Raw genomic sequence first — 14,253 nt, forward strand, 5'->3', positions numbered from 1 at the left:
ACTGTGATAAATCCTGGCGCGAGGAGACTGCCCAGTGGCTACGTCCTCCTCCTCCTCCTCTTCCTTCATCCCTTCTTTATCTCGCTTCGGTGTTCTTTCCTAATCTCACTCTCTCTCTCTCTCTCTCTCTCTTCTGTCTCTTTCTTTTTCTCTTTATATCTCCTTCTTTTTCTTCTTCTTCTTACGGTCTCGTCTCATGTCCTTACCGCGAGACTCTCGAGCACAATATGGTGCACCCTGTTCTGCATATAATGTATCCGACCACTGTTTCATGTGCTACCTCCCCCTCCTTGAATGGACCCGCTTCATTCCTTCGCAACGTGCACGTTCACCGCAATATTGATGATTCGCAAAAAAAAAAATCATTACCGAGCTAATGAATATCAAAGAATATCCCCCGGATTTGGGATGAGTATTAAATAATAATTTTTATTTTGCATAATAAATTTACCAGGAGCAAGGAGGGAAGGAGGCAATTGATATGCAATGATATATGTTTAATCAGATTAAATCGAAACGTGTTTTACTTTATTTTATTCGATGAGATATGAATTATGAAAAAGAAGAGGAAAGGAGAAAAAAGAATTTAAGAAGGACTTAAGAAGGAAATTTACTCGGTGGTATTTTTGATTGCGAATAATTTAAACGACAGAATTGTTTAAATATTTAAATACGCTCGATTAGTATAAAATAATGACGCTAGCAAACATGTAAACACGTTTTGGCTGAACAATCAGTGCATCATAATCTTTTAGCGATTTAAAAAATAGGTCTTTAGAGTATTCAATATAACAAATTGCTTGTTCGTTGAAAAAAATCTCTGTTGAATTATAAAATATATTAATTATTAATTAATTATAAAATATAAATTTAAAAATGTATTAATAAAACTTCTGTCAAATTATAAAATATATTAACTATTAATTAATTATAAAATATAAATTTCACAATTTATTTAAAAAGATACAAATGCATCTATTGTTAAAATTATATAATAATTTAATAAACAAATTGAGAAAAGACAATAAGAGCATACACGCGATAATTTTAAAACAAAATTATATATTTTATTTTAATAACTTTGAGTCATAAAGAGTACTTATATTTCGATGTACGTATATAAAGACATACGTAATCTCTATGTCTCAAAGTTATTAAAATAAAATATATGCGCCATAATTACAGCGCGTGGCTCTTATTGCCCTTTCTCAAATTTGTTCGTTACATTCAGAAGAGCCTTTTATTTATTATAATAATTATTGCAATAATTTAATATTTATTATCTATGCGGTAACTCCAATAAATCCGCATCCATCACGCACAAACCGCACTCGGCATTTGGCAGGACGCTTATCCGAAACTCGATGACATTTATGAGCTTGTACGACGACGGTTGCTCGGAGCGAGCTGATCGGTTTACAAAGCGTTCGGGTCGCGATTTTCTGGTAGTCACAAATCGATTCAACTGGCTCGATTTAGTGTATCAGCGTTCTGCAGGAGAGGATGCAGCAGGAAAGAACATATCAATAGAATTTATCTACGAGTCTTCGCGTTACCGCGCCACGACAGATATAAGGGAACCGAGGGAGGAAAGGAAGAAAAATTTACACGTATTCACGTTGCTTAGGATCCCATCGTAGAAACAAACAGCAAACCGCCTTCCTCGCGGTCTCTCGCAATGGACGCGATCTAATACGACGCCCTTAAATCACTGCGGACCGAGATCTCCTCTCTGTTCTATCTTATTTTCTATCCTCCGACCTTCGGAGAAGGTTGGCGCGGGATAAAAAAAAGATTGATTTTTATAAGGGATCGCGAGCATCCTACCGTTTCGCAAATTCCCTTCATCTGTGATTCGAGAACTTATCGCTCTGCAATTGCGCTTTACGTCTTCCTTTCTCTCTCTCTCTCTCTCTCTATCTCTTTCTCTCGAGGAATCTCTTATCGATTCAAGGATTACACGCAATCTTATTTAGATCTCGAATAAAAATCAGCTGTTGCAGGCTGTCAGACTCGGTTTAAAGTTTAAAGCAATTTAAAATTTATTTCTTATATAAATGAGGATGATCTCTTATAATATTAATCATTTCAATTGTCCGATTACATTTACTAATCATCTTCCTCTGAATGCAATTAATGCAGGATGCATTCTGCATGTTACGTCTGTACATGCCTGCACGTATGTTCCGTAACCTTAGAGATCCCCGCGCGCACCATATTGCGGGGTTGATATTTACGATTGAAACAAATCAAACGTTATCAAGCATTCCGTACCGGCGATAAAGAATACAGAGGGAACGCGGAGGTATTTGAAGCTTCCAGAAGCGACATCATTGGAAAATCCTTCTCGGCATTTCGTGCCTTAACCCACATCATATTTGCGGCGCATCGTGCCTGTGACGATTATATCATCGCGCCAGTGATGATAAATATATTATCACAGCTTTTAAAAATATATGAGCATTATTGCTTGTTCCATATCGACACGGGATATATTTCAGATAATGTGTGTTTTTGTAATGTAAATTAATTTATAATAAAATAAAGCGATTTATTAAAAAAAAAAAAAAAACAAAAAAAACAAGGATTCGAATTATAATTCGATAATATTATAATACAAAATTTTATTGTTAAATTATTATTTTTTTGTTTGCGCGTTTTTATTTGCCATGTACTGCGTCGTTTGCTATGAATCTCTTCGAATGGATACGTGAATGCCATACTTTATGATGCTACAAAATAATTATTTAAATATTTATTCTTCCGAGAATTAAAAAGTGCGAGAAAATAAAATAAACTTTTTTTATATCGCGCCTTTCAGCCGCAAATTTAATATGCTATTATATTTAATATACTATTATACATATTATATATATTTAATAATTTAATTATAACATCATCTTAAAAAGCCAAAAATATTACACGTGATTAAACGTGATTAAAGAAAATTTAAATGCCGTTACTCGCGAAGATCGATAGGCAGTCGTCGAGCGAAATGAGCGACTGATTTTCCGTAATCTGCCTAAAGATACGCAACATTTATTCCGATGACATTTCCGCGGGCGTTCGATAACTCACGATTAGCGTAACATGCTCTGAACAAGATATCGTGGTCGGGAGCGCGAAGCAAAAAGTCTAGCTGTTTCGGCGTGAATACGCTCTTAAATCCTCTCGGAGGAATCACGACGTGGCGAGCGGAGATGCGAGCGGCAAAACGAGCAGGAAACTGAAAAAGGAGCGCGATGAGAAAGAAAAAGACGGATGTACGTACACACGCGGACGCGAGCATCGTGGTTTTTTTCAATCGGGTTTCGGCGCATCCTTTAATTCGAGGATAAGGCCTCACCCCTCTCACACGCATGCGACGTAGCCGTGTATATACATATACATACGCGTACGATTTTGCGGCGCGCTTTTATACATGCTTTCTTTTTTTTTCCTCTCTCTCTCTCTCTCTCTTTTTTCTTGACATAAGAGATTCGCGCTCGCTCGCGTACGCACGACAAGTAGACAGCAGGCATCGAATGTTTAATTCAAGAAATGCGAGAGAGGATCCCAGCGTGTTAGAATGAGAGAGAAGAGTCGTTCGTTCGTGCGTGCATGCGTGAGCCCGGCAAGGAGATGGGGAGAAAACGCGCGAGAGAGAAAGAGAGAGAGAGAGAGAGAGTGAGTATAGGGTAGCAATTGATGAGACAGGGTGGCGCGTTTGTTGAGCTAATTACTGTAAGGCGAGGCGCTTACTCGTGCGGCTACATACAAACGGCATTAAAGGTGGCGGTCATCAATCCCTAGGTAGGCCCCTTCGTCTGCTCCGTTTCGCCTCCGAAGGGACACTTCTCCTTATGTCCCTCGTTTCCTCCCGAGCCGGCGAGATAAAACCGAGAATACATGAATGCATATTCACGAGTCTCAATTCGATCCAATCATTGCGGTAAAATACTCCAGTAAATAATTAGCTTTCAATTTGTGATTGTAGGATTTTATTAAAAATTGTGAATTTTATTTTACGTAAAAATCAGCACATATTCTTGCAAATGTATTAAATATATAGTCGTTATGTGTGTGTGATTCAAATGTCATTGTAATCATTACAACTAACAAATAATTCATATTTTCTCAAAATTAAAATATGAGACAAAATTACTTTTTATCTATTTTAATTCTATATTTATATTATATATATATTTATATTATACATATATATTATCTATATTTATATTATATATGTATATACGTATATATTTGTCAAGTATCTTTGAAATTGGAGGCAAACGCGCGTAAACGGTTCGCTCGTGTATCGTGATTTCGGCTATCATTAGTAATAATATATTACATATCGCCTTCATATTTTACTATATATTGTCGGTATACTTTGGGAGAAGTTCGAAACTGATGCGTACATCATCGAGTCCGGTCCTGCACGACGGGTAAGTGCCCGCGAGGGTGTCCCGTCATTATAAGATCTCAGTTTCGAGTCGTTGCAATGCGGCGCATCGTGACATAAATAATAGCGGCTGATAATTAAGACGGCAATTCGGCGCGAGATGCAGATCCGACACCCGCTGTCTCCTCACAACATGACATTGCTGGGCTCACGCGTGTAGACACGCGAGGCCACGTCCGCACCACGCGGGAGGGCAAGATATATCGTCCTGCACGCGCGATCGCGAATGGAATTTCAGCGATTCTCGCAAGGGCGAGGAGCAGGACTATGTGTATCGGCAAGGGTCTTCGCTTTGTGTCCGCTTTCTTGTGGGCAACGGGAAAGAGCGATAGGAGGAGAAGATCGGAGGATATAAAAAGGATGCACGTACACAGAAAAATCGCGCCATGTGCGAGAGTTCTGTCACCGCGATAGAGAAAGTATTGCGCGCGGATTCATCTGGATAAACCGCGGTCGTGATCAATCACCCCGTGATTAACCGCGCTACCTACGCAATCGAACTCGTCCATAATTTATGGCAGTTTTTCTAGATAAGATATATATATATATATATATAAGGGACAAGATGGTACACAGGTGTTCGTGTAGAAAGTACGCTCGTTATTAAAATAATGCTCGCATTTACCATACGAAAGTGACTTTTTTTTTACAAGCATATGTATATTTCAAATGGTTGACTATAATGCGAGATTATGATGGAAGTGCATTATTTACTCGTGTAATATTAATATTATATATATAAGATAGACGCGTTTCTTGAATCGTGTATATTCTTTTTTAAATAGAAATCTGTATTTTTTATTATCCTTTAACCAGTGAACATTCTTGTTGCATGTTCATTTTCTTTTTATTAGTATTATTAAATATCGTTATTATTAAATATCTAAAATGTACGGAAGAGTATATAATGTTGTTTGCAAATATAGATATCAACGATTTTCAAATTGAAACTTAAAAGGATTTTGAAATTTAGTAGGATCTAAATGCAGGATTAATAAGAATAAGGAGGCGTATAAATGTGTACGTTATTATCGATTTTATATTATGGCATAAAAAACTTTCGAGTTCCAGAAAATTAAAATTCTAATTTCAATTAAATTCTTTACTATTTAATTTTTTATCTAATATTTATTTATTAAAAACACACTTTATTGACTTTAATATTTTTATGTATTAAAAACACACATTATTGACTTAATTTTCTTTTTAATATAATATACAGTAACGCCTAAATATTTGCTTTAAAAAAAGAAAAAATTAAATATTAAAAGATAAAAAAAAAATTATTTTCGCGATCAAAAAAAAAAAAATAGAGTTAATTATTCGCGATTGCTCGAATGAAGAGCATTATGAATGTGTGGCTTCTACGCTATCGATATAACTTTTCGAGTGTAATTGAGGAATAAAGTCCGCGAAATTTCGCGTCATGCGCCACGACGCGACGCTGGCGAGGATCGTAAAGAGGATGAGCATGTCTTGGCGTAACCTGAGGCTACAAAGGGGCCGCAGAAACGCGACGAGGACACGTCGGGAAATGAAAACGAGGGGCGTCCTGGTGTCGGCGACGTTCCACCAACCCCACAGAGAGCCGGCACGTTATATCTTCATTAACAGTATACCTAACCGTCCTGTCGCGACTTCTTAGCACTTCGTAGCTCGCGTTAATTTCACGTTACTTCGTTTTTCTACATATCGGTTTATCAATTTTTCCAAGTTGCAGTACGTCTGAGAAACAATTCAAAGAATTCCGCAAATCGTTGTTCTCTTTCATATTTAATTGCAACAATGTGACAGATTTTTTTTTTTTTTTTTTTAAGAAATAACTCTTTTTTCTTTAATAACTCTTAATTTATATTACTTATTTATCTTAATTTATATTGCATTAAATTTGCATTAAGATGCGTATAAATATTTTGATTTATCATGCTATATGATTGAAACTTTAATATATTGTTACATAATATGATAAAGTGGATAACTTAATTAATAACTTGTAATCTATTAGCTTACTCAACTATTCTTCTTTTCAATTTTTATGTTGAGACTTAAAAAAAAAACTTTCCATATGATCGAACAGTGTCACTCAATCTTCAGCTTATATTAAAACCGGATAGCCTTAACAATCTTTCTTGGTAGGAATCGGCAGCGCGCAAGAGAAGCCTCCTTAGCATTTAACCGCGACCCTTTATCCGCGGGATTCAGGGCCGTGTCGACACCGAGGGATAGAGTTGCCCCCTCCCCCCCCCTCCCCTCACCACCGATTACAGAGGAAATTCCAGGTCCCCGAATCACCGTAAGATCGGGATACATCGTTATAGGTCCGCGCGTAGCTTCCTTCGGGCCTGGCTCCCGGGCGGTATCGGGGCGGACGGGGAGCCGGTCCAGAAGGAGGACGCGGTCGTAAATATTCGGGCGCCAAATAATGCCGGTTCCGAGCGAGAGCAAGCGACCACGACTGCCGCCCGAGCCGTAATGAAGGACATCCTCGTTAATTAGTCAATAAATTATCCTTCACGCTCACGACGCCCGTGGTTGGCCTTTTCGTTCGCTCGCCGTTCGCGCCCCTTCTCTCGTCCAGGAGCGCACGAGAGGGCCGCATACTTTACGACACCTATCTGGCGCGACAGCACGATGCATTTCTCACAATCAGCAGCCACGAAGACGGAAAGCGCGTCTTGTACGACGATCTACGAGGTGGTCCACCGCGTCGTTCGAATCTTTGTCGGGTCGCGTAGTCATTTCTCGAAAAAAAACTTCCTATTGTCTCACTCACTCACGTAGCCTCTCTCGTACAAACAAGGTAATAAATCGCGATGAAAATAATTTTTTTATGAAAATCTATTTTGACAAAAGCCAGACGAAGATAACCGGGCGACAATAATGTCATAAAGAAACGTCAGCCTAATTGTGAAAATTTTATGCAGAGTATAATCAGCGCGAGCGATTAAAACTTTATTACCCCTTATAATACCGACATAACTAAGGTAACCACATTTCTATCCGGATTCATGTGATGTGTATAAAGGACATCGATAAGAAATGTCCACGAATGGGATGTAATTATCTTTGAATTCCTATATCCCGCCAACTGTTGTAAGTGCGCGTTTGTTCCCCCATTTGCCTTCTCCTCTCCCCCCTGTAAGTAAAAGCACGCACGTGCTGTATCACGCAGGTGGACAACGGCGATCTCCTCGTAATGCCTCGCGTCGCACCGTGCCATCGAGCATAAAGATTTGATTCTATACGTGTCCAAGTTATATACCGTGCCACGTGATCGTACATCATTTTAACTACTTCCTGGCTCCGGCACAATTCTACCGGGTCGCGCGGCAGCGAAGGATATGACGCTCGTCTTTTGAAAAATCCGCATAAAGAATAAACTGATGCAAACGTAATGTACATGATGCAGCAATGAGTTAAAAAAAAAAAAAAAAATGTTGATAAATCTCAAATTATATCAAATTATTCTTTATATATACAATGATGAAATTTTGTATAATAATCAATCAAAAAATTTTTATAAAATAATGCGCGACTTTTTTGTTATTGTATAATAAAACACTTTTTATCATATTGTTAAAAAAATTCTTGAATAAAAAAGATATTTATATTTCAGCAAGCAATATTAAAATTATTTAAATATATTTAATATATTTAATATTTTATTAAATAACTTTATATCTTTAATATATCTAATATATTTAATACATAAATTATTTAAATATATTAATATATATTAATATATATTAATATATATTTAATATATTTAATGTACATTTAAATATATTTAATATAAAATTATTTAAATATATTTAATATAAAATTATTTAAATATGTTTAATATATTTAATATATATTTCAAGAGATAAAATCGATTTTTAATAATTAATAAATTTTTCTAAAATAATAATGCGCGATTTTTTTTTATTGTATAATAAAAGATTCTTTATAGTGTTAGGAAAATTCTTGAATAAAAAAGATATTTACATCAGCAATCAATATTAAAATTACTTAAATGAATATATTCTTATATCTAAATATATTCCTATATCTTATTTTCAAGAGAGATAAAATCGATTTAACCAAAAATTATATAACTGGTACTTTTTTGGTATTTTTTCTTGATTAATTGGATGTTGAAGTGTCGGTGCTGGAATTGGGGGAAAAAATCTCGAGGACGTAGGTATTCGCACCATTTGGTGTGGGAAAGTCCTTCGCGTGGGCTTCCAACAAGTGAGCACGAAGTTCCTTGGCAAAATTCGTGCAGAATGGCTTCGACGTCTTCCCCTTGCAAAAATCGCATGCATAAATTGTCTTACCTGGATGTAAATTTGTCGATAATACGTGCTTCCGGAGATTTTCCTGCGAACATAAATATCATCCATGATACATAAACGGAAACAATTAATAATTACTACAATTTATAATAGCGGCTGCTGTAACAATTGATAAAAATCTTATCATTTTTTAACGACTACGCAATTAATCTAATGAATCAGTGATTGGTATTGATTTTCTAATAGAATTTATTAGACGAATCAAGCATATATATTTTACGATTGTTCATTCGATTATTTTACATAGCTTTTATATTCCCATTGAAATCTCTAAAAGGTATATTTCGTTAAGAGGCGTTGCTATTAAAATTTCATTTAAATTAAAAGCTTATGTAAAGGAATTTTTTACAACGATTTGACATAAAAACAAAGTTGCCGCGTCGAGTTAAATTTCGAATTGAATCGGCCTTCCGTTCGCATTCGTGGATATTCAATGGTGAGGAGTCTGTTCGCCGCAGAACCGGACGCTCGCGTTTATTGGGTACGCCGTTGGCGCATTTGAAGGCACTTTATTCCCTCAGTCTAAGTAGCCGGTCGTAGTCGTAAACATCATCCTACCAGGCAAGCTTATACGAGCCGCTGATGGCAACGGCAACATCAAATTTAATTTCCCATAAGTAAATCTTTTCGCGAGCAACGCACTGTGACATGTGTAAATTAAGCCTCGTTCACACCGCTATGGGTGGTCCCGCCAATTCTGCGACGCGTAGAGAGTGTACATTGTCACGAAGATCTAGCATGAATATTTTATTAGGTCGACCGATTTGGATTTCCACGAATTATAAACTCTTCTTCCCATCACTAGATTGTTTGAATTGGAGAGAGACGCATGAATCGTTTTTACTGTCAGATGCAGATAGTGAGAGAATTTAATAATAATTTAATAATAAATTTTGAATTTTAATAATTTAATAATAATTTTTGGTCCGCAACATAATAGAATAAAAAAATGTGAAAAGAAAGTTTTTTTTTTTAAATATATTATTTGAATAATATATCTAAAAAAAAATATTCTGCAACATTTTTTAGTTAGATATTTGAAGCTTAACACCTGCTGCTATGTTTCACATTAAAAATAAAATTTATTATATTATATTTACAAGATGAGTGATATATGCGAAATAAATAATTTTCATGCACGCGAAATATCTATACTCAAAAATAAATTGCAAAAAATATCTTTTAAATAATTTAGTATTTTTAAACTTTTTGTATGATTCCTGATAAATCCGCTTTAATAATAGTCACGCTGCACTTTATCTTTTTCAAGTTATCAATATTGATTGTCTTTTATGAGAGAGATATATAAAAACGTAACGGTCTATAATTATAACATTGAACGTCCAACGGATGTACAAAAAATATCAAAAAGTCGGCTGCATCCTTGGCGAATAAGTTGTAAAATTATGAAAAGACATGGGAGAGAGATCTTAATCCAGATCAATGCTTGAAAAACCACACGATATGTCCGATTTTTTCCTCTCATTTTTCGCTTTAAAGTTCTATAAAAAAAAAATCACTTAATCAATTATTATTTTCTGATAACAAAACGGTAATCGAGTCGCAAGATTTGTCAATAATGAAAATAGTATTCGGCAAAGGACACCAAAAAATAAAATTTTTATTTTTTAATTATATCGAGAGACGTCCAAGTATAAGATTCTTCTTTTTAAGATTCTTTTTTAGACCGAAGACGAAAAACATCCGACAGATGCATTCACGAAAAACGATTGAGAATCACTGGAATGAGTTTATGTCGCTATCAAGAGAGACACGAAGACCTCGTATGCGAGTCGCATCCCAACTTCTTTCAAGCTTCAAAGAACATTAGCATACCGGCCGCTCGATATGACTAGTCTGTGCGTGTGTGGGCATCCAGTGAGCACAATTAACTCGTTATCTTATCGCACCTCGGCGGCAGCGGCGGCGGCGGCGGCGCGGTCCAAACGTTAAGGTGTACTTCGCTTAATTTATGGAGAGTCACTGGCAGGACAAAAATTGGACTACGTAGGGGATACAAGAAGAAGTCAACCTCGAAGTAAATTTAAGTTTCGATTGATGCCGGTAAACAACAAGTTCACGAACACGCATATTGTACGTGCGCGGATCAATCGGGGGCGAAGAGAATTTTTTGAAACTCTTTCATGCATTGTTGCTACAACTGTAGTGGATTTTTAATTTTTGAACAAATAATGAAATAGAGAAATAGTATTCTAAATTTTTTATTTCGCCAGTCAAAATAAAAGATTGAAAAAATTATAATAAAAATTTTTCTTACTGATCGCAAAAATCGCGAGTGAAAATTTTTTTTTTTTTTTGTTTTTTCCAAATAGAAATCTATATTTTTCATTACATTTTCAGATTGAGCAAATTTAAAGGAATATCTTTGGTATCTCGATAATTTTTATATAGTATCAAAAATACGTAATTTTAAGAAACAATGTATTTTTTTTAAACACAAAATAAGAAAGATAAAAAAATTTTAAACTACCGATGACGTATTAAAATTGAAACTTCAAGCTTTTTTATCTATGTTGAATATTTGCCTGTTAAAATCAAAAAGACTCATTCTGTATATTATACACTGTATTATAATATATAAGTAATACATAGATATCCAAAAAATATAGAAAATTTTTATATATTTATTTTATATATTTTATATAATTTTTTTATATTTCATTATTTGTTAAAAAACAAAAATATAAAATTATCGTGACAATGTGCATGATAAAATTTTGAAAAATTTCTTTCCTCGTGTTTGAGGAAATGTACATATGTATGTTACATACGTGACACTTACCAAAGTATTACTCGCATAAGAACAATGCCGACATTTGTACGGTTTGGAGCCTGTATGCAATCGCATGTGTCTCCGCAAGTGAGAACTGAATTTCGTCTTAAAATTGCAACCGTCGTAAGTGCAGGAGTGAGTTTGGATATTCTCGGCGTTTGCAGAATCTTCGTGCCTCCTTCTATGCCTGGAATTAACATAATCACTTTAAATTAAAATAATAATCAATGATAATCGGCAATCGTAAAATCTTCTTGCAAATTCGCGCAATTTTATGGAAGCGATCATTACACGTTCTTTCCGTTAATTAGACCCTTTCGGTGTTGAATCCACTGACGCAGGCAATTAAAGCATAATGATAAGGATTTACGTATCCGATATGCACGATTATTACCATTAAATGAAAATTCCCATTGGAATTGAGCGGATGCGAAATTTATTGCAGCCAATCGAAGCATTTTATGAAAGTCTGATTAACGCCCAAGCGCTAATACCGGTCAACGCAGCTATTAGCGCCAGATAAACTTTCTATACCGAGATAAAGTCGATATACCGAGTAATAATCTAATCTTGAAAATATATCTGTTGAAGTATCATAGCGGTGTCACGCATCAACTAATCGTTGCCACGATATAATCTCGGCAGTGAGGACTAACAAGTATGAGTTTGTCATCAAGAGGAAAACTCTATGATGAGTAAGAGGATAGAGAAACGATATCTTCTGGAATATTTCCAGTAGCGGAAATATTTGCAACATATCTATCGATTTATATGAACAAATCAGTTAATTTTATCTCAAGATCCACAACTATATAATGACTATTAAGTCCGCATCAAAATGAGACTTTAGTATATAATATACATATATAATGATAACAATTTTTTTAACTCAAATAAAATAAATAAAGCTACATAATAAAACGAGAATTTAATAATGTAATAAAACAAGCTAATATGCGTTATATAAAGTTGTCGATTAACTCTTAATTGCCGTTGCTTATCTACGTTGACGTTGCAGATCGGAACACATGAATAAATTAAACTTGTAAATGAAGCAAATTTTATTTTCATGCAAACAAGGTTCCGTTAAAAATTAATAATTTTCTGATCTGTCATAACGATCGCTGAACGATTCTGATCATCCAAGCTTACGTTGTAAAAAAAACCGTGACCTATTAAGACGATCATTAAAAGATCATTAAAAGATCCTCAATAAAGTTTATAAATGACACATAAATTATTTCGATTCATTTATAATACAATGGATTGTGAAATTTTAGTTAAAACAATGTAATTTACTAATTTCCTAAAAATAAGAAATTTATAATGAATTAATATATTTATGAAAACTTTGATAAAATAATAAATTTTTGCCATCCTCCTTCGCTCTAGATCTCGAAATATCTTTACATAGGACGCGCGAAGGAACACTTAAAGTACGTATACACTTTTTCGACATAAAAAACCCGTATGATCGCATTAGAGATGTGTCCTCCTCTAATATAGGCGTTCTCCCGTCTTGCCAAGTTCTTTTTCGCGAAGTTCATTGTCGCGGCCCGGTGATTATGAACGATGCGATATGCGTGCGCGATATTACGGGGCAGCCGTTGGTCCGCGAGCTATGTGCATATCAGCTTCGAGATGCGTGACACGTTTAATTAAAATCCTGCGTGATTTACTCCCGCGACAGGGAGGAAAAGATCGAGAAAGGGAGAGAGAAAGAGAAAGAAAGAAAGCGAGGGCGACGAATGGACATATGCGGAAGAGAGAGAGAGAGAGAGAGAGAGAAAGAACAGAGAAAGAAAGGGAGAGGGAGATAGAGGGAGTCCAAGCGATATATGTATACTCTGCGGTTGCGTTGAGTTCGACTCACGTAGTAAGTACTCAATTCGCGATGAAATATCGCGGCGACCATCGCCATGCGCGGACGATCATAACGGGTTGCCCGCACTTAGCCGGTTGCTGCACGCAACTTCCGCTTTCGTGGTTCTTCATCTCCATCTTTCTCTCACCATCGACGCGGCGCCATTCCTCTCGTTTGTTCTCGCCCCCTCCCCCCCCCTCTCTCTCTCTCTCGCTCTGTCTCCCTTTCTCCCATCTCCCTCTCTCGCTCGTATTTTTTCTCTATTCTTTGAAATCCATCGTGAAAAAAAAAAAAAGCGTAGCGTCAAAGGAGACAAAATTGATTACAGACGTTTTACATACTACAATGGGATTAGCTGAAATTAAATCTCTCGATTTCATGCGAATATCTTGCTGAAATATAATCGGTAGAGCTGTCATCTAATGAACTTACAACCTAACGAGATTAAATCGACAAAAAATCGTAACGTAAAAACGTTCAGATTATAAAATTTTCTACACTCTATTTTTTTTTTTTTTTCTTTTTTCACAAACATCCGCGTACATATATTTGCACTTGTGGGATGACGATGGTGTAAGTGAAATGAAAATATCTCTGAAATGAATCATTGAATTAATTCAAATACACAGAGCGTCGCGTGAGCGTCCAATTGTGAAAATAATCGGGGAGAATAAATCTGGGAGATAAAAGACGATGCGAAAATTGCCAAGTATATCGGGGCATAAGGACATTCGCGCCGCGCTCACACGGCAGATGTATAATCGGATTTTCGATAAATTACACTTCAAATTATATCCTCCCCGTTGTCTCTATC

At 35.7% G+C, this 14,253-nt stretch overlaps 1 protein-coding gene across 4 annotated transcripts in view; it reads right to left on the reverse strand.

The window, feature by feature from the left end:
- Positions 1 to 8,376: 8,376 nt before the first annotated feature.
- Positions 8,377 to 14,253, reverse strand: part of LOC126851955 (zinc finger protein 62 homolog) — a 70,971-nt gene continuing 65,094 nt past the window's right edge. For all 4 annotated transcript variants that reach the window (XM_050596326.1, XM_050596324.1, XM_050596325.1 and 1 more), the window contains 2 exons: positions 11,585 to 11,762; positions 8,377 to 8,806 (listed from right to left, as the gene is read on the reverse strand). In XM_050596326.1, coding sequence (XP_050452283.1) covers positions 8,570 to 8,806; positions 11,585 to 11,762 — 415 coding nt within the window. In that variant the 3' untranslated portion in view covers positions 8,377 to 8,569. The remainder of the gene's footprint in view (positions 8,807 to 11,584; positions 11,763 to 14,253) is intronic.

The sequence above is a fragment of the Cataglyphis hispanica genome, chromosome 9 (assembly GCF_021464435.1).
Source record: "Cataglyphis hispanica isolate Lineage 1 chromosome 9, ULB_Chis1_1.0, whole genome shotgun sequence".
Classification (NCBI taxonomy): Eukaryota; Metazoa; Arthropoda; class Insecta; order Hymenoptera; family Formicidae; genus Cataglyphis; species Cataglyphis hispanica.